Source organism: Physeter macrocephalus, chromosome 13 (genome assembly GCF_002837175.3).
Source record: "Physeter macrocephalus isolate SW-GA chromosome 13, ASM283717v5, whole genome shotgun sequence".
NCBI classification, from domain to species: Eukaryota; Metazoa; Chordata; class Mammalia; order Artiodactyla; family Physeteridae; genus Physeter; species Physeter macrocephalus.
The window spans coordinates 71,024,939-71,046,159 of NC_041226.1; the positions used below are offsets into that span (position 1 = coordinate 71,024,939).

Here is a 21,221-nt window from a genome sequence, read left to right on the forward strand (position 1 = left end):
GTTGTGGAGCACAGGCTCCGGACGCGCCGGCTCAGCGGCCATGGCTCTCGGGCCCAGCCGCTCCGCGGCTTGTGGAATCTTCCCGGACCAGGGCACGAACCTGTGTCCCCTGCATCAGCAGGTGGACTCTCAACCACTGCGCCACCAGGGAAGCCCTAAGAGGTTTAATCTTAAATTTCACCTTGACTCATATCATGTTGAATCTCCTACTTTTTTTTTATTAAAAAATTGTTTTTTGAATTTTATTTTTTTTTACAGCAGGTTCTTATTAGTTATTTGTTTTATACATATTAGTGTATATATGTCAATCCCAGTTAAATTTTTTTTGACTTTATTTTTTATTAAAAATTTTTTTAAAATTTGAAGTGTAGCTGATTCACAATGTCATGTTAGTTTCAGATGTACAGCACAGTGATTCAGTTTTTTATTTATATATATGTGTATATACATATATATGTTCTTTTTCAGATTCTTTTCCTTATAGATTATTACAAAATATTGAGTATAGTTCTCTGTGCTGTACAGTAGGTCTTTGTAGTTTACCTGTTTTGTTTGTTTGTTTGTTTGTTTTTGGTTTTTTTTTTTGCAGTACGCGGGCCTCTCACTGTTGTGGCCTTTCCCATTGTGGAGCACAGGCTCTGGACGCGCAGGCTCAGCGGCCATGACTCACGGGCCCAGCCGCTCTGTGGCATGTGGGATCTTCCCGGACCGGGGCACGAGCCCGTGTCCCCTGCATCGGCAGGCGGACTCTCAACCACTGCGCCACCAGGGAAGCCCGTATCACTTGTTTTAATTGTTCTGTAAGTTTTTTTTTGAAAAACCCAGTCTGACACTCTTTCTTTTAGTATGAAATTTTAGTCCTTCTTATTTTAAATACTTGATTTTATTTCATCTTTACTTGTGTTTTATAAATAATATTCCAGGTTTTTTCTTTTTTCTATTTGTTGCTTGAATTAAATTGCTAATTATTCCTATTGCTTCCCATTGATAAATTGGGGATTTTCTGTCCTTTAAAATTGTATTTATGTTCATCTTCCTTTTCAGGTAGACATTTTCTCCATTAGTATTTGTAAAGATGATATAACTGGTTCTCTCGACTTTCCAGCAGTAAAGAGTCTCTGAGATAATTTCATACTTCTAGGCTATATGTTACTTTCCCTTGTAGTTTATCTATTCTGTTTCCAGAGTCCCTTTAGCTTCTCTGTACACACCCCTAGGCATGTCTCTTATTTACTGTAGCTTCTCTGTCTTTCTTCTTTTTTAAGATTTCTGCCCTAGTTCATTTGTTTGTTTAGAAAGTTTTTTCATATAATTTCCTCAGCTGGAGTATGTGAATGACATGCTCTGAAATGCCCCATCCTCAAATATATTTCTTTAGCTGTGAAAGAGGAATGATATTTTGATTGAGTATAGGATTCTTGAGTTTCTGTTCTAGTCTTTTGTAGTTTTTACATTCTCCTGTGTTCTAGCTTCTAGTGTTAAGTCTGATGTAATTCTGATTTCTCTTCCATTATAGGTAACATATTCTTGCTGTCTGAAAGGTGGCCCAACTTTCTCTTAAATATTGGAATTCAGGAATTTTGTTTTTCTTCACATGCCTAGGTATATGTTTATGTCCATCAACTCTGCCTTTTACTCCATGTGCCCTTTTCAGTTGTACAGATTCAAGTGTCTCTTCATTTCAGGGGAAATTTCTTCTGGTGACTATTTCCTCTCCTCATTTGTTAGTTTTCTCCTTTGGTGACTCCTGTTATTTGCAGGTTAGGTATTCTGGACAAGTCCTCTAGGGCTCATATCTTTTCCCTCATGATTACTCTCAGTTTGTATTTGTGTTCTGTTTCTTGATATTATTTCTTTATGTTCTCCTTCCAGGCTACTAATTCAGGTTCAAACAGTGATCATCTTCTAAGTAATTGACTGAATTGCATAATTGGGAAATTATGTTCTTTTATCCTAGAAAGTCTAATTGTGTATAGGGGTGTGTGTTGTGCTTATATTGCTACTCTCGAAGTTTCTAAGTGCCCTTTCTGTTTTTTGGATAAATTTTTTTTTCTGTCCCTCAGCTGCTCTATTTCACTTGACATGTATGATCGTTATTCCTAATGTTTATCCTTTCTCAGCGGGGTACACCCTCTACTGTGGTTGTCTTGGGTGCTCAGTACTGACTTCTCTTTGATGTAATATTCTAGGGGCAGTAGTTCTTCAAGTGGTTGCAGATGGTACCATATCTACTCCTGAGGACAGCAAGAGCATATGTCTCCTAGCATTCCCCTTGTCTCAAGGACAGAATCCAGCTATCGTTTATTGACTACTCAGACTCTTTGGTGAAGAGACCAGGGACTCTTCTGGAGCTTTTATTGAGTTTCTCTCCAGGGTCCGTGGATGTCTGCAGGCCAAGCTGTCTCCGTGACCGGTGCCTTTTTCATTCTTCCCTGGAGTTCTCTTAAGCTAGTCTCTCAGTCTTGCCCAGCCCACGAGAGAGAAGAACCTAGTACCTGCTGTTGGCCGTCAATTTGCCCCAAATCTTTGCACTTCACGTATCCTCAGCAGCTCCCTGAGTCTGGGGAAATAGAGACCGTGGGGAGGGAGTGAGCCATGTTGGAATTGCCATCTTCCCAAAGCAGAAACATCTAACCTGGGTTATCTGGACTCTTTAATGAGTTGTAGGGGAGTCTGTGGACCCTCTGAAATTGGATACATGCTTTTCTAGCGAGAAATCTGGTGAGGTTCTAGACCCTAGAATGGTTCAGAACAATTGTAGTAGACTAATGGGGAACTCATTTAATCTTTTTTTCCATAAATTGCAAACATGCACTATTTTCACTTAGTACAAGTAAATCCTAACTACTGCTTCCTAGCTGTGTGTCTGTAAGCAATTTCCTTAGTTAGCTTCTCTATGCTTCATTTCCCTCATCTGTAAAGTGACAGTAATATAGCACTGTAGGATTGTGAGCATTAAATGAATTAATACATTTAAATGCTCAGAATAGTGCTTGGTTTATACCAAGCACTCATTCTTCTTCCTAACTGTAAGAATCTTACCAGTAATATCCTGCATGCTATGTTTGTTAAACATTGGTTAACACATTTACTTTTTTTAAAATTATTTATTTATTTGTTTATTTATTTATGTTTGGCCGCGTTGGGTCTTCGTTGCTGCGTGTGGGCTTTCTGGAGTTGCATCGAGCGGGTGCTACTCTCCTTTGCAGTGCGTGGGCTTCTTGTTGCGGTGGCTTCTCTTGCTGCGGAGCATGGGCTCTATTTGCGTGGGCTTCAGTAGTTGTGGCACGTGGGGTCAGTAGTTGTGGCTCACGGGCTCTAGACCTCAGGCTCAGTAGTTGTGGCTCAGGGGCTTAGTTGCTCTGCAGCATGTGGGATCTTCCCAGACCAGGGCTCGAACCTGTGTCCCCTGCATTGGCAGGCGGATTCTTTTTTTTTTTTTTTCGGTTTTATTTTTTTTAAATTAATTAATTAATTTTTTTTAAACATCTTTATTGGAGTTTAACTGTTTTACAATAGTGTGTTAGTTTCTCCTTTACAACAAAGTGAATCAGTTATACATATACATATGTTCCCATATCTCTTCCCTCTTGCGTCTCCCTCCCTCCCACCCTCCCTATACCACCTCTCTAGGTGGTCAAAAAGCACAGAGGTGATCTCCCTGTGCTATGCGGCAGCTTCCCTTTAGGTATCTAATTTACATTTGGTAGTGTATATATGTCCTTGCCACTCTCTCACTTCGTCACAGCTTACCCTTCCCCCTCCCCGTATGCTCAAGTCCATGCTCTAATAGGTCTGTGTTTTATTCCCGTCCTACCGGTAAAGTCTTCATGACATTTTTTTTCCTTAGATTCCATATATATGTGTTAGCATACGATATTTTTTTGGTCCTCTTGACTTACTTCACTCTGTATGACAGACTCCAGTTCTATCCACCTCATTACAAATAACTCCGTTTCATTTCTTTTTGTGGCTGAGTAATATTCCATCGTATATATGTGCCACATCTTCTTTATCCATTCATCTGTTGATGGACACTTAACATGCTTCCATGTCCTGGCTATCGTAAATAGAGCTGCAATGAACATTTTGGTACATGACTCTTTTTGAATTATGGTTTTCTCAGGGTATATGCCAGGTAGTGGGATTGCGGGTTCGTATGGTAGTTCTATTTGTAGTTTTTTAGGGAAACTCCATAGTGTTCTCCATTGTGGCTGTATCAATTGACATTCCCAGCAGCAGTGCAAGAGTGTTCCCTTTTCTGCACACCCTCTACAGCATTTATTGTTTCTAGAGTTTTTGATGATGGCCATTCTGACCGGTGTGAGATGATACCTCATTGTAGTTTGGGTTGGCATTTCTCTAATGATTAATGATGTTGAGCATTTCTCTCATGTGTTTGTTGGCAATCTGTGTCTCTTCTTTGGAGATATGTCTATTTAGTTCTGCTGGCCATTTTTGGATTGGGTTGTCTGTTTTTTGGTATTGAGCTGCATGTGTGGCTTCTAAATTTTGGATATGAATCCTTTGTCAGTTGCTTCATTTGCAAATATTTTCTCTCGTTCTGAGGGTTGTCTTTTGGTCTTGTTTATGGTATCCTTTGCTGTGCAAAAGCTTTTAAGTTTCATTAGGTCCCATTTGTTTTTTTTTGTTTTTATTTGCATTTCTCTAGGAGATGGGTCCAAAAGGATCCTGCTGTGATTTATGCCATAGAGTGTTCTGCCTATGTTTTCCTCTAAGAGTTTGATAGTGTCTGGCCTTACATTTAGGTCTTTAACCCATTTTGAGTTTATTCTTGTGTGTGGTGTTAGGGATTGTTCTAATTTCATACTTTTACATGTAGCTGTCCAGTTTTCCCAGCACCACTTATTGAAGAGGCTGTCTTTTCTCCACTGTATATCCTTCCCTCCTTTATCAAAGATAAGGTGACCATATGTGTGTGGGTTTATCTCTGGGCTTTCTATCCTGTTCCATTGATCTATATTTCTGTTTTTGTGCCAGTACCATACTGTCTTGATTACTGTAGCCTTGTAGTATAGTCTGAAGTCAGGGAGCCTGATTCCTCCAGCTCCATTTTTCGTTCTCAAGATTGCTTTGGCTATTCGGGGTCTTTTGTGTTTCCATACAAATTGTGAAATTTTTTTTTCTAGTTCTGTAAAAAATGCCAGTGGTAGTTTGATAGGGATTGCATTGAATATGTAGATTGCTTTGGGTAGTAGAGTCATTTTCACAATGTTGATTCTTCCAATCAAAGAACATGGTATATTTCTCCACCTATTTGTATCATCTTTAATTTCTTTCATCAGTGTCTTATAGTTTTCTGCATACAAGTCTTTTGTCTCCTTAGGTAGGTTTATTCCTAGATATTTTATTCTTTTTGTTGCAAAGGTAAGTGGGAGTGTTTTCTTAATTTCACTCTCAGATTTTTCATCATTAGTGTATAAGAATGCCAGAGATTTCTGTGCATTAATTTTGTATCCTGCTACTTTACCAAATTCATTGATTAGCTCTAGTAGTTTTCTGGTAGAATCCTTAGGATTCTCTATGTATAGTATCATGTCATCTGGCAGGCGGATTCTTAACCACTGTGCCACCAGGGAAGTCCCAACACGTTTACTATTACTGTTGTCATTATAATTAATAAACCCTGTCAGTAGTCATTTTGTTTCAGATGGCAAACTGAGCCACAAATTAATTAATAATAACTTTCTCTTATTATTCTTTTGTCAGTTGACTGAAAAATTATTGTTACAAATGAACAAACATAGTGGAAATACTGCTTTGAAAGAAGCCTCCTTTTCATTGTAAAGGTGTTTGTGTAAGAGTCTAGGAGAAAAATGGATATGGAACTCTTTCTTCTAAAAATGAACTGATAAAAGTGTTACATTGATAAACTATTTCTGCTTAGGCCTTTGTGCTAAGATTAATATTAGGACCTTGAATATACCATTCCAAATTGTGTGTGTGTGTGTGTGTGTGTGTGTATAATTGTTAATTTCCAAATCTAGGCAATTTTTAGATGTTATCTTTTTGGAAAAGCAGTCTTTTGATAGTCTACAAAGATCAAAAAACCTAGAAAACTCCCAAATAGAAAGGAGTAAGGTCTTAAAGTAATTAAATGCCCAAATGTGGTCTGCTGGCTCTTCCACAATTTTGAGAACAGAGAGCTAAATTGTACCCCTTTTGTTAGACCTTAGTCAGTGGCTTATACTGATTGCTACAGTGGAGGAGGAATCTACTTGTGCTGTGGAAGAAAAAGTACAACAGAACTGTTGAAATTCTGCGGAGGCTGCATATCCCCACATCCCACCAGAGCTTCCGTCGGAGAGTTCTGTATCGTATGGAACCTTACATTCCAGGAGGGCTTTAGAAACACTTTTTTAGCATCTTGATTCTTATCCTTTGCTGTTTCTTTTATTAAAAGAATAAAAATTATTGCAACCTAAATTCTGATTTCTGAGAATCGACTGTAACTGAACAAATATCGTATTCTAATTTCAGAGCAGTTTTAAATTTAAAAAATTCTAAGAGAGTTTGGTCTTTTATGAATTGGGGTGTTTGACTGAAAGAATAATTGGTGGAAATGAGAGAAATTATAGGGAATTGGATTTGTAATTAATTTGTAAAATTCCATTCTTGCCAGAAGTGATATTTTAGATCTGGACAGAAGTTGACATTTTGATTATATTTAAAGTCATAGAGGCCAGGATTCTCATACTGGCTAGAGTTAGCCAGAACTGGGATGTTCTGGAATACTTGAATTTACTCTCCTAGGAAACTTGAGAATGTAACGAAGGGCATGTTGTACTTTCACTTAATGTTTATTGAGTCTTTTTAGAAAGTTGAAGGAAAGACGTTTTTGTTATATGGATATGAATAGTTAAACTTGTCAGGCATTTTTCATTAGTTTTTTGTTTTAAAGCATTTTATAAACTGTTTTGGTGTCTTTGAGTTCTGGATTCTTATCTAGATTTTAATTTTTCTAATTTGTTCCTGTATTAGTTTTTTAAGGCTATCATGACAAGTTACCACAGACTGGATGGCTTAAACAACATTTATTTTCTTACACTTCTGGAGGCAGAAGTCTAAAATTGAGGTGTCGGCAGGATGGGTTTCTCTGGAGGCCTTTCTCTTTGGCCTGCAGATGGACGTTGTCTTCTTGTGTCTTCACATGGTCTTTTTTACTGTGCTGTGTGTTGTCTGTGTCCTAATCTCTTCTTATAAGGGCATCAGTCATGTTGGGTTAGGGCCCACCCTAATGACCTTATTTTAACTTAATTGCCTCTTTAAAGACCGTATCTCCAAACACAGTCATGTTCTGAGGTACTAGGGGTTAGGACTTAAAGATATGCATTGGGCAGAGGAGATGCAGTTCAGCACCTAACAGTTCTCTTATCCTTTCTTCATCTGACTATTTGTGTTGGGGTCAACAGGGAAGCTCTATAATAGAAACTGGAAACTGTTCAGTTTTCACTGCCACTCTTGAATATAGCCATTATTTTCAAGGTGAGTTTACAGGGATGGTGTGTTGGGGCCTATTTCCCAACATGCTTTTTATCTTTGAGTCCTGTGGATCAAAATCTAATAACTTTAGATCTTTATTTTGAAACCCTGTATTCTCAGGAGGTAGAGTTTCAGAATTTTAATAGGTATATGTTAGATTCTGTTCTGGACAAAGACTCTCTCTGAACTGAAAGAGCAAAACCAAAAATAATGACATCAGTTATCCTTTCAGGCCAGAATAACAACAAACGAAAAAGACCTATTATGCCAAATACCATTATGAAACCCAATTTTATATAACAGGACAGTTTCCTCACATTTCAACAGGTAATCATACTTGTAGTGCTTTGCTGAGTTGAATTAAGCAAGTTCTGCTTACTAAAGATGGCTTTCACAAACTAAGTCTTTGTAATATCTTGTTTAGACATATTTAATGAAGAAGTTACTTTAAATTATGTTAATTTAAAATAACATTATTTGAATATTAGAAAATTCTTAATATTTACTTACCTTATACCCCTTGCGAGTATCTCTTGTACCTTGTCTGTAAAATGACAGTGGAATAGGGAACGAGTTCATGCATTTGGAGGGATTTGGTAAATTTCAGTGCCATAGAGATGTTAGTTATGGTATGTACATGGGTCTTCTGCTTTTAGGGACAGCTTCTGCTTTGACTAAGCAGTTGGGCTTCCACTTACCACCTGAAAAACAATTACCCTCCATTCAGGGAACTTTGAATACTTTTCATCACCCTTCTTCTCTGTAATGGCCAAGGTAACACATAATTTCATTGATCTGACTTCTCTCCACGCTTTTTGGGACTTTCTCCTCTTTTAAACTTGCCTCAGTGTTAATTTTCATTTGAAGTTAACTTTAGTGTGTAATTAAAATTTGCCTGAATCATCTTCTCCTCGAGGAATACCTGCCTGTTACCTAGTTGCCCATTCTTAAAATCTTTAGAATTATTAGGTCATCAACACAATAAAGTATTTAGAAGTTTAAGTTAGAGAAAACATATTGAACAAATTATCTGTTGTTATTTTTATTTAGCACAATGAGAGGGTTCTGATTGAAGAGAAAATAATGTTGATCAAGTTCAGATATCTTTATTTTAATAATGTTTTGTAATATAAAAACAAAAATTCTAGTGACATTGCTTTAATTTTTATCAATTTTTATTTTGGAGTTATTTCAGATGTCCAGAAAAACTGCAAAACATTACAAAGAATTTCTGAACACCCTTTACTAACATTTACATTTGCTTTTTCCTTGTATCTATATCTGCATCTTTGTTTCTCTGTATCTATCTTCTTTACCTGAAACATTTCAGAGTAAATTGCAGGCCTGGTGCCTCTACCCTAAATATGTATTTCCTAAAAACAAGAAAATTCTTTTTCATTACCACAGTACCATTATCAACATCAGAATATTAACATTGACATATTACATCCAGTCTACAGATCATATTCACATTTCACCAGTTGTTCACTGTTGTCTTTTATAGTAAAATACAACATTTTTCTGGTTCAGGATCCTATGTTACATTTACTTGTCATGCCTCTTTAGCCTCTCTCCATCTGGAACAGTTCCTTAGTCTTTTTTTTTTGGTCAAGTATGATCTTTACATTTTTTTATGAGCACAGGCCATTTATTTTCTAGAGTGTCCTGCATTTTGCATTTGTCTTTTTTCTCTTAATTATATTCAGGCTTTGCATTTTTGGCAAGAATACTACAGAAATGCTATTGTTCTTCCCTGAGCACCATATAGGAGGCATGCGATGTCTGTTTATCCCATTACTGGTAATGTTGGCTTGGTTAACATGGCATCTCTTACAAACTTATGGTTACCAAGCGGGGAAGGGGTGGTGGGATGAATTGGGAGACTGAGATTGACATGTAGACACTATTATGTGTAAAATAGGTCACTAATGAGAACCTGCTGTGTAGCACAGTGAACTCTAAAAAAGAGTAGATAATATGTACATGTACACCTGATTCACTTTGCTGCACAGCAGAAACTAACCCAACATTGTAAGGCAACTAAATTCCAGTTAAAAAAAAAAATGTGGCATCTCTTGCATTTCCCCACCGTGGTGTTAGTGTTTCTCCCCTTGTCATTGATGAAGGTATCTTATAGGGAGATACTTTGAGGCTCTGGACATATCTCGTTCTCTCCTTCATTAGTTTTAGATACTTCCTAGTTTGTATTTAAGGAGGAATCAGGCTAAAGACTACAGTGGCAGTGGCAGAATTTACGATGATAACTTTTAGAATCAGAAGGTAGATAATGACAACACAATGCCAGAAAGATTTAGCTTTTCTAAGTTTATTACTATTGAAATTTGATACATCAAGAACTCAGGTGAAGCAAAACCGAGTTTACCTTACCATTGCATTTGATAAGCTCAGTTATTTATTTTTTTGAGAAATACATTTGAAGCAACAAATTAGTGAGACAGAGTTTTTCTTTTTATAACCTTTTGTTCCAGTTAGCCACCTTTACTTTCCATTGATCTTACCTCCCTCCCTTCCTTTCTCCTTTCCTTTTCTTTCTTTTATTCGCAGTTCACTAGTTTTATTTTCTGTGGATAAACAAGGGAAACATTTGGAATATCTGAGGATAAATAAGGGACAACAGGCTGTGTGCTTGGAGAGTTCACCGTCATTTTTTTATATCTCTGCATTTCAGAAGCTTCCAGGCCTTTCATTCTTCTTCCTGGGTTGACTTTTGGGCCTCAAAGTCCTGCAGGGGTAGGTTCTCCAGGCAAGAACAGGGTATCCCTGGCCTTTTGTCTTTAAACACTAGATTTTTTTTCAAGGGCTAGAGGATAGTATTTTAATGATATTTTAAAATCATTCATTGAATTGTATTTTGGCTTGTCAGCCATTTTGTCTCTTTGTAACCTCTGCTCTTATCTCTTAAGTGTTGAGTTTAACTTGCACAGGGAAACTATGCCTAAATTCTCAGGGATGGGGGATAGACATGGTTATTTAGTCAGTGTTACATTTACAAGATTCGTGATGATGATAATAATACAGGGTCTAAAGGAAATGTTTCACACATCCTGTTAAATAACTTCAGAATTCTATTAAAATGTATTTAGAAAGATTTCTTTCAAAAATGTTTAAAATTGTTTTACTTTAAAAAGACATATTACTGTTACCTGAAAAATTCAGGTACGTCAGACTATTTTGTATACTTTAACAATACTTGAACCTAAGTGGATATTTTAAAAAAAATTCTTTAATGATTTTGCCTTTAGCAGCTAGTTATTATTTTGGTTATCTACTTATTTTATTTTGAAATACTTGCAGCTCACTAATTAAGATTGTAAAATGTTGTGTTACTGTTATGTAACTCTAAGTTGGATTAAGGTGGGTCAATTTTTAGATTCTATTCGATACAGGTCTAATAAACTTTTTTTCCTGCACATTATAGGGCGGTCTTCTAAGGTGAAACAGAGCCTTACAATGAATTTTTGACCAAATCTTTAGACTTCGTAATAATGTATTTTGTAAAAGACAACAGCTCGTAATTATATAGCTGTTTATATTAACTATGTTCTTTCATATACATTTTTCCACGAGGAAGAACAGGAAGGTCATATCGCCTCTGGAGTGACATAAATTCCAACCGTGCCTCTACCACTTACTATAGGTGTGACTCTGGATTTGCTGCTCATTCATTTAATGTATATTTATGTGTCTACTATATAGTATGTACTTTTCTTGGCACTAGATGTAGAAGGATGAAATTAAATCATTCTCTGAGCTTTTAAAAATGTTTTCTCACTTAACAAAGATATGTGGATAGTACTGATATAGAGCCCTTGGGCACATAGTAGGTTCAGCTCTTGAATAGTTATGGTGGTAATATGCTTTCTCACATGAAATTTGTTTCTAGCACTAATAGAGGGGCTTTACAATTGTTCCTTATTATATTTATCATATAGAATCTTGTTTCTTGGGACTTCCCTGGTGGCGCAGTGGTTAAGAATCTGCCTGCCAATGCAGGGAACATGGGTTCGAGCCCTGGTCCGGGAAGATCCCACATGCCACTGAGCAGCTGAGCCCGTGCGCCACAGCTACGGAGCCTGTGCTCTAGAGCCTGCGAGCCACAACTACTGAGCCCGCGTGCCACAACTACTGTACCCCGTGCGCCTAGAGCCCGTGCTCCACAACAGGAGAAGCCACTGCAATGAGAAGCCCACACACCGCAACAAAGAGTAGCCCCCGCTTGCTGCAGCACAGCGGAAAAATAAAATAAATAAATAAATTAAAAAATCTCGTTTCTCTCAAAACCATAGTTTGCTTCCAAAAATATATTGATATATTCTAAACTATCTAATAAGATTTTTTCTTAGTGTCACATTTATTTTACAAAGGGTCGATGCTTATTTTAGTGATGATTTGTCATTAAAATTATGTCAAAATGTCTTAAAATGTTGTTGAAACTGTAAACAAACTCATAACACACAGAGCTAATTATGGATCCCATCTGTTTATTTTTACAAAGCTTTTTTTTTTTTTTAAAGACCATGGCATTGTCTGCTTATGATAAGCTTCAAGATTATTATAATGACTAAGTCCTGTCCTGCAGTTAGTGTAGTTGAAGATGGGAAGACAATTCGTTTGTTCATTGACCTTTTCCTGTGTCAGAGTGTATATGAAATATGACATGTCATGATAAAGACACTATTGTGAAGTGCCTTTAGAAAGTGCGTAATTTTTATGAGAAAAGAAATTGGTATCAAAGCAGCAGATGTGGCCAAAGTTTAATTTAAAATTTCAAAACGTATTCAAGGTTTTACATGACAGACAGATTATCTACTCTTTACCAGTGCCAAAGTGGCTTTTTTTTAGCTCAGTTAAGTTTAGGATCTTGTAAGCAGTCGTTCAGATTTATAAGGATGTGTATGTCTGTTAGTATCCCTGTATGTCTCTGCATGTTTTTGTGTATGTGTATCCCGTGTGCTAGTGTGGAAGGCCAGGGATCCCCATGACAGCATCATCCAAAGTAGTTATCAGCAGTTTGCTGAGAGAGCAGTGATTTCACTGGCTCAGTTTGGTTACTGTGCATGCTAAGCACTCCCCACGTAGGTCTGGAGGGGAAACAACCTGCAGGACCCATCTGCTCATTTCTGCTACGCTGCCTTGATGTAAGAGTACGCTAGTCTGGTTGCTTGTCAGGACGGGTTAGTGAAAGCATGCAAGTGGGTGAAACTCAGGCGAGACTAGCGCTTTGGAAAATCATAAGCTGCCTCTATAGATGCCATGCTAAGTGTAGCAGAATAGGTTGATTATCAGCCACATTGAGGATTGTAGCTAAGTATGTAATTTTCAGGTAAGAATTAGTTTCAAAATTAGAAGTGTTAAACATTGTTGGACCACATCTAAATAAAAACTGGGAAAAGTAGTACAGATAGTTTACAGATAATTTTGGGGTGTCGTTTTTCTTACCCAGCTTTGTACTGTATGGTGTTGATTCTTTAATTTTATTCTCTTAGATAGTTTTAAAGTCAAATATGGGGGCTTCCGTGGTGGTCCAGTGGGTAAGACCACCAATCCAGTGAGCTCCCAATGCATGGGGCCCGGATTTGATCCCTGGTCTGGGAACTAGATCCTGCACGTGTGCCACAACTAAGAAGTATGCATGCCCCAACTAAAGGTCCCGCGTGCCACAACTAAGACCCAGCGCAGCCGAAGAATAAAATAAAATAAAAAATTTAAAAAATAGTCAAATATGATTAAATATTAAATATAATTAACCTCATTTTACCCAGAAATTGTTGACATTGTTCTTGCTTATTTCTATTTATTTACCTTTTCCTACAACTGTTGACTGGCACATCTTGGCCTTGCAGGTTGAGCATCCTGTCACAGAATGCATTACTGGCCTGGACCTAGTCCAAGAAATGATCCGTGTTGCCAAGGGTTACCCTCTCAGGCACAAACAAGCTGATATTCCCATCAACGGCTGGGCAGTTGAATGTCGGGTTTATGCCGAGGTAAAATGAATGATGTTGGGAGGAAGGATGGTGGTTGTGTCCTGAGTTATGGGACCACATATAGCTAAACAACAAGGTAAACTTAGGGTTTTATAACTTGTGTCAAGGATTTGATTATGTATTCCAGAAATGAACCAGAAAAAAAGGTTAGATCATTTTAACGTAACTCAAAATAGTTTTAAAGGATTGAGTTTAATTAATTTTCATGTGTTTTTTTCTGGTTGGAGGAGTAGCTACTAATCAGTTTAAGGAGCAAGAAAGCATTAGTTAAATATTGTGCTTGAATGGACCATGGTTTTTGTTTTTGCTTATTTTCAAACTACATTCGAAATGAAAAGGGGCATTTGTTTCTCTTTGTGTGTTGGTGTGTGTGTGTGTTTTAAAGAGCTACCTTAGTTACACATCCGTTGTTAATTCAGTGTTTAAATTTTTTCCAACAGTTTTTTCCCTAATAATTTTATCTCTTATGATTATGTAAAAATAACAACTAAAATTTAAATTGCAAAGCTTCAATTCATAGTTTTAATTATGGATTTAACTCAAAAACTCTCAGTTTAATACTTTATTATTATTTTATAATTAATCAGATAAAGCAGTCAGCATCTGAAAATGCTTTTTTTCAAATGGTTAAAACAAAAATGCAAGGAAACATTTATACCATCTTTTACTTTTAGACATCGAAGCCTATCTGTAAAATAAAAAGCAAATTAGTAGTATCTGTGTTTAAAAATTCTGGAAGTTTTTTTGAAATTTTTTTAAGGATCTTGAGAAATATCTATGGCTTGGTTATATTATATTTTAAGTGGTATTCTTTTCTTTCCTATTGTTATAACACTGAACTTACTATTTATTCTGATCTAAGATATTTACAAATGGAGCATATATCTAGTCGCACATGCAAAGTTACTTTTCAGGTCTTTGTTTGAAGAACTAAAATGCTCAAATTTTACCATATGTGAGCTGTTTTGAGAGTAAGAAAAACAAATATCTTCAGTGCACTACATTTGTTGTTTTGAACTTGAGTTTGTTTTGATGTAGCTCCTAGGTTATTGTATTTTTGCCCAAGGCATTCTAGAAGATTTATAGAAAGTTGGAATTTTACCAATTTCAATAAAGTATGATCAAGGCCAGGCTAAATTCTGGTTACAGTTCTGTTTGATTTTTAAATACATTTCTAGATTGTCTAGAGTGAGGATAAGACAGTAATATTCTGAAATCTGTGATTTGGTAAATAGGTAAATAGGCCTATAAATGCTTCTTCATTGTATAAATATTTAACCTTACTTGTGCTGATTTATATATTTAACCTTACTTGTGCTGATTTATATTTCAAAGACTGTGCTTCCTGTCCTTTGAACTTTCAGGACCCCTACAAGTCTTTTGGTTTACCATCTATTGGGAGGTTGTCTCAGTACCAAGAACCAATACATCTACCTGGTGTAAGTCATTAAGCTGTAATATCAAGTGAGGGGTTAAAAATCTTGATTTATGCCACACTTTTATGTTAAAGCATGTCAACAGCAAAGGGTGTAAATTGGATGACAAGTGAAATTCATGGGGAATCACAGTTTTTTGTTTTTTCATATTTTGTACTGTATGATGTTCAGGAAAGTCAGAATTCACCTAACAGGGGAAGTCTGGAGACATCTGACTTCTAAATAAATGATAGTTTACAGTGTTCCCAATTCTTCTGAAAATCGTAATGAAGAAGATTCATGGAATCCTAAGAATGGGAAATGACATTTTCGTGTTACAATTTAATCTTTTCAATAAATCTAGTCCTGCTTCCCTGTATAGTCAGATGTCAAGAAATCAAGCACAAAATCAGCTCGTTAATCTAAATGGATTAAGGAAAACAAAGTGTGCCTCTTTCTGTTAACTGTTGGAGACTTTAAGGAGTACATGTTCTGTTCGCCAGTTAAAGAAAAGTGATCATTGTCCCCTTTATGTATACTTCTTCTGTGTTTAATAGCTGCTCTTTAAATAGTTTTTGTTGCATGAAGAGAACAAGGACATACCCTTTATCTTAATCAAGGTAATAAGTGCATATATATATGACATTATGTTAGCTAGTGGATGACAAGCCTGTACCATCTGTGAATATGATTATTCAGTTTGATTACTGGCATGAAGATGGTGAAAGATTACAGGAAGAATTCTAAATTTGAAGATGTTATTGGATATATGATTTATTTCACTTTTTAAATTGTTTTTGCCCATGTGCTTTCTAAAGGGACTTGACCCTTTCTAGGCTCAGAGACTCCATGCTGTGTTCAAAGCCTAAAGGCAGAAGAAAAATTGTAAAGATTTAACAGGCATTATGTGACGTTAAATAGCAGATGAGAAAACAAGTATCATAGGGACATATCTAAACATTTTTTTAATCAAACAAAAAAGTATTAAATAAGAATTCATAGTGATTACTCTAGTTGTTAGAAGTTTTCACCATGTTGTAATAGCTAACAGGATGTCAAACATTTTGCCCTCGCAAGTTTTTGCAATTTGCAATTTTCAAACGTGAGACCTGTTGAAAGTACAAGTGATAATGGACAAACTGTACCCCCTACAGTCTTTGTCCCACCAAATCTTTCTTCAATTAATGCTGCAGCAGGAGCTTTATGTAATAACATTTGCAGTTGTGAGCCATCCATAGAAAGAAAAAACAATTAAAATGCCTTAAATGCTCTGCTTGCTGCTGTTATTTGCTTGTGTGAATGTTGCATGTCAGCTAAATGGACCAAGGAATGGATAAAGTGATTGGGTGCGGGAGAGTGCTCACTAAGCTTTGTCTATCATTATTGCTGGGAGCAATCACATTGATGTCAGCAGGACAGTAGATGCGCTGACAGCTGTAATTATGTATCTCCATGGTGATCACTTGTGGCCTGTCATGGAGGCCCATGAGTCCCCTCCCTTGGAAGCATTTAATCAGATTGGGCTGTCACTTGTCAGGTAGACATGGCGGGCTGGGAGTTGTGCTGAGGGGGAGAGGTGAATCAAGAATGAAGGGTGGGAGCTGGCTGATAGTTTCACAGGGTCCACTGTGTGAAGAAAGACATTTAAATTATGCCCGAGGTTTCTGAGCAATGGTTTGAGACTCATACACAGGTGCTTGGGTGGTGGTGGTGGTAGTTTTTCTTCCTTGCCTTCTTAAACTAGATTAGTTTTAACTCAGGAGATCCTTTGCAGCTCTTAACCGTTTTTGATCACAAGAATACATACTTCAGAGTTAACTTCTGGTTTGTGTTTTTCACATTCTTCTCTAAGCCTCCTATTTGCTTATGTGGCAAAGATGAAGATTTTCTTATCTTTGATCACTGTATTTTGTAAATTTGTCATTTTCAGACTGCATTTTTTTTTCTGCTTAGAAATTTGGTTACATTTCCACTTGACTTTATTCTTAAAGCTTTTAGTGCAAAAGCTAAAATATATTTTTTGGTATAGGCTTTGTTTCAGTGGAGGAATGGAGACTTAATTTTAATTCATTTGTTAGACATTTTTTTGAATTCTGATTATCATTTGGAAAAAGCTGCATAGACAATAAATTGTAAGTCAGAGTTTTCATGCTTTGTTACAGTTTTAAATTGGAAATGTTGATTTGCTTATACAAAGATATGTGTTGATTATATTTAATACATCTTTATTTTACCGTATATATTTTCAAATTAAAATGACATACCTTCTGTGATAATTTTATTAAATAACAAAGACATAGTTATATCTAAGAGCCCTAGGTCACTTAACTTTTAGGGTGGTGTTATTCAAGGTAACTAAAGTTTTAAGTTACTATAGGAGAATGTAAGAAAAATATTCTTTATTGTCTGTTATTTTACTAGTGGATTGAACATCAAAGTTCCACACTAGCTTTGTAGCTGTTTATGTAGCAAATAGTAGCATATGTTTTAAGTCAAAAGTTTTAGAACTTGTACCAATCTCAGTTTTAAACACAGCTTTAGCAAGCATGCTATGGTTTTAAATAATACATGGTGGTAAAATTAGCTCTTTAACTTTTTGCTACTACAGTTAAAAAAATGCAAGTTCAGAGATGTCTTTTCTGTTATGTAACTTGATCACCAGTTGTCATTTTGGGGCAATTTAAATGTGTCTAGGAGGTAGATTATGATATTATTGCTTTCAGCTGCCCCATTAATTCTTTTCTAGTTTTTATAAACACTGAATTTCATAGAACTTCAGTTGATGTCCTGAAGTGTGTTTTCAGAAAATAGAAAGCCAAATATATGTTTTAAGTGTGCTGAATTATTTTCATTTAGAATGAAGATTTTCATATATGAATGTGAATGCAAATATAAATATCCATATTTTTTCATGAGTTGTTTACAACTACAGAAATAAAAGCACTCTGGGTATGTGATAATGTTGTTATCTTCTAAAACCTTACAGAGAGAATAACAGTAGTATGATTTTTTTTTAAGAGAATGAAACTGTGGCTTATCTTTTGATGTCATCGTATAATAAAGCCATCATCGAACCCTCATGTGGATATCCTAGACAAGAGGTTCTACATGTGGTCCCTTGATAATTGCCTAAATTAAAATATTAAAGGCCTAACAGCCGCTGTGTTGACCTTTTTCTGCCTTGCTGCAGACAGATGAGCTGCTGTTTATTAGGAAGGCTTCTTCCCACAGGTGAAGAGCTATGTGAGCTTTGCTCTTCTCTTCCCACCCCTTTACCATGTTGGGCATCAAAGTCCTGCTGTTCTAGCAGCTTCCATTAAATTCTTCTATCCTTAAACCCCCTAGGACATGCTGGACTATCTTAACTATTTTGATTAGCTTTTAAATACTTCAGATTCCAAAACTTAAGCACAATAATTTAATAAATATTTCATCCTCAGCAACTGCTCATTTTAAAGTTTTACATGGCTAACCTCTGTGCCTTACTGCTGGTATCAAACAGGGAGATGAAAACAAGAATCAGCGATGTACTAACTAACTTGTTGGCTGGTTAACAGCAATCAGGTTCTTCAAAAGAATATTTTGAACTTGTGCTATTTTTTTTTCCCCGTGAAAATCACAAAATCAGAACCCTAATTGGGGCTGTGTCCTTACAAAGGAAAGCCATGAGAAAAGCTGTATAAACATTAAAGTCTCGGGGGACTAACAGTAACAGAAAAAAACGCGTTTTACAGTTGAGAGGGTGAGGCAAAAAAGGAAAGTGTTACAGACAAGAAAGCCACAGGACCAGTGCTCCTATGGAGCTGATGAGCAGAGCTCCCGGGTCCTGCTGCACGGCTTGACTGGGGTCCGCACTGGAGCTCTCGGCAGAGCAGAGCGGGCAGTGTGATTAGAAGGGGCATCATTCATGCTCTCCTTCAGCTGGAAGACACCATCACATAGCTACAGACACATCCCACGGAAGTGATGTGTAAACTTTTGTTTGTTTGTTTGGGTTTTTTTTGCTCTTTCTTAGTTCCTTCGTTTAGTGGGAGAACAAAAAAATATGTGTTGTACTGTATAATAAGAGATCAAGATAGTTTGGTCTCTCTCTATTTTTAGATTGTTTTTCTACTTAATGGAAGCTGAAATGTTATTTGAGATTGAAATTATCCATCTGCTTCATGGAAATTAAATTTGTTGTTAGAAAGATAGCTTCACAATATGAACTTTCTTTTCTTTTCTTTCTTCCTCCCAGGTCCGGGTTGATAGTGGCATCCAACCAGGAAGTGATATTAGCATTTATTATGATCCAATGATTTCAAAAGTTAGTTCGATTTCTTAATGGTTTCTTTCAGTTTTCTTCTGAAGAGACAATGGACATATATAATTTAAAAGTCTGGGAAAAGAAAAAGTCTGGAATGGGTACTTTATCTGAATCATGTGCTATAATTAAACAAATAATGATGGCCACTGATGGAAAAGTGAAAGCTGAGCAGCTTTTCTTTCTCTTAAGAGAAATTTCGACATCACGTTAGTTTGGCAACACTCCCTCCTCCCCAGTGAAATCACCCCATCACCCCAGCCGCCACAGTAACAAGCTTAGCTAGCCAGTGGCACCAACCCAGTCCCCTGCAGGGAAGAGTTACGTTGCTTTCTGGCCAGTGAACATTGTCCAAGATGAAAGTATGAATGCAGGTGATGTCAAGGAGTTGAAGTGATAGGCTGTGTTTGTTAGAGGACTTTTCACCTTTTCTCTTCAGTTTTTATGAATTACTAATTACTTATGTAGATTTAAGATAATTAAATTTTGTGTAAGACTATAAGATGTCTTTTTGCTCCCTTTTTGAAATTTGACTTTCCAGAATAAATTAACCAGTCTACTTAAAATTTTAGATCTTTTGACATTTTCAAATCTTATGATCTTATAAAGTGTAAAATTCTTACTGTAGTGGTTGAAACTGGATTTTATTTAGAATATCCTATTTTTTCTAAAGTGTTAGACCTGTATTGAAGGATGACTTCTTTACTAAAACCCCTATTTCTTTTTCTTTCTTTCTTTTTTTTCTTTTTTTTTTTTGACCATGACGAGTGGCTTGCAGGATCTTAGGTTTCCTGACTAGGGATTGAACCCGGGCCCCAGCAGTGAAAGCTCGGAGTCCTAACCACTGGACCACCAGGGAATTCCCAACCCCTATTTCTTAAGATTTTTCTTTCTTCCAAGTGTACTTTTTTATGTAGTTGTAGTAAACAACCCATTTTTTCATTTTTTCTTTTTTCACTTAAGTTTTTATACTAATACTGTTAAAGTGAACTTTAGGTATTTTGTTTGTTAGAGAAATACTATTTAATTAAAAAATAGAAAATACAATAAAATATTATAGATATAGGGTTCCATTTTTAGATGAATACATTTCTGTTCAGAAAAATGGCCTGCAAATTAATTTTCAACCTGGCTTGATATTGAACAGCTAATTAAATGTACCAGAAAATTGGAAACTATAGATTGACTAACATAGTAACCAGAAAAATATTTTATGAGTAGTTCTTATTGCTAATTTATAAAAGGTCTAACACATATAAATAGGCACAAAATCATATAGAACAGTAAGATCTTTCTGTTTTTCTAATACAAGAACGCTTTGCTTCTGTGCTACATTATGTGTAAAATTAGCTATTCAGGGCGTCATACTTGAAGGGAGAGAAAAAACAAATCTTGCCTAGTCCTCCACTATCCCAGATGTTTATATCCCATCCTAAATGTTCACAATTTTGATATCTTTCCTCTTAAATTTTTATATGCTTGTTTTTGTTACATTTTGGTTTACCTCAAATAGCTCTTTTCTGTGATAGTGAAATCTTGGAGAAAAGTCTGAAATAGCTTGATTCTAATATTTGTTTACTTAAAAAAATCTTAATTGACATAGTTTATACTAAAAACTGAACCATTGTGAAATTTCAAAATATATTCTGGAAATCTGTTATGAAATATTTTAATTTTTACTAGGATGAAATGTTTGACTTATAGATAGATAGATCTATATCTGTATAAACTGTTTTGTTTGTTTGCTTGCTTTTAGCTAATCACATATGGTTCTGATAGAAGGGAAGCACTGAAAAGAATGGAAGATGCACTGGATAATTATGTTATTCGAGGTAAAAACAAACATTTGACGTCATGTTATTATACATTGAGTCCAGGTCTAGAAAACAGCTTGAAGATTTATTAATTAGAGAATTCGATAGAACATTTGCTTACTATGCGTTTAAATAGAAATAAAAGCTTGAATTAAACTGACATACTAATTAAGAATAG

The 21,221-nt window shown here is 36.0% G+C and overlaps 1 protein-coding gene across 7 annotated transcripts in view; it reads left to right on the forward strand.

Moving 5' to 3' along the window:
* The window catches only part of PCCA (propionyl-CoA carboxylase subunit alpha), a 378,662-nt gene that overhangs the window by 168,031 nt on the left and 189,410 nt on the right, over positions 1 to 21,221 (forward strand). For all 7 annotated transcript variants that reach the window (XR_008619078.1, XM_028497435.1, XM_007103730.4 and 4 more), the window contains 4 exons: positions 13,368 to 13,511; positions 14,876 to 14,950; positions 19,164 to 19,232; positions 20,986 to 21,061. Coding sequence is in view for 6 of the 7 variants with exons in the window: in XM_028497435.1 (XP_028353236.1) it covers positions 13,368 to 13,511; positions 14,876 to 14,950; positions 19,164 to 19,232; positions 20,986 to 21,061 (364 nt within the window). In the remaining variant the exon portion in view is untranslated. The remainder of the gene's footprint in view (positions 1 to 13,367; positions 13,512 to 14,875; positions 14,951 to 19,163; positions 19,233 to 20,985; positions 21,062 to 21,221) is intronic.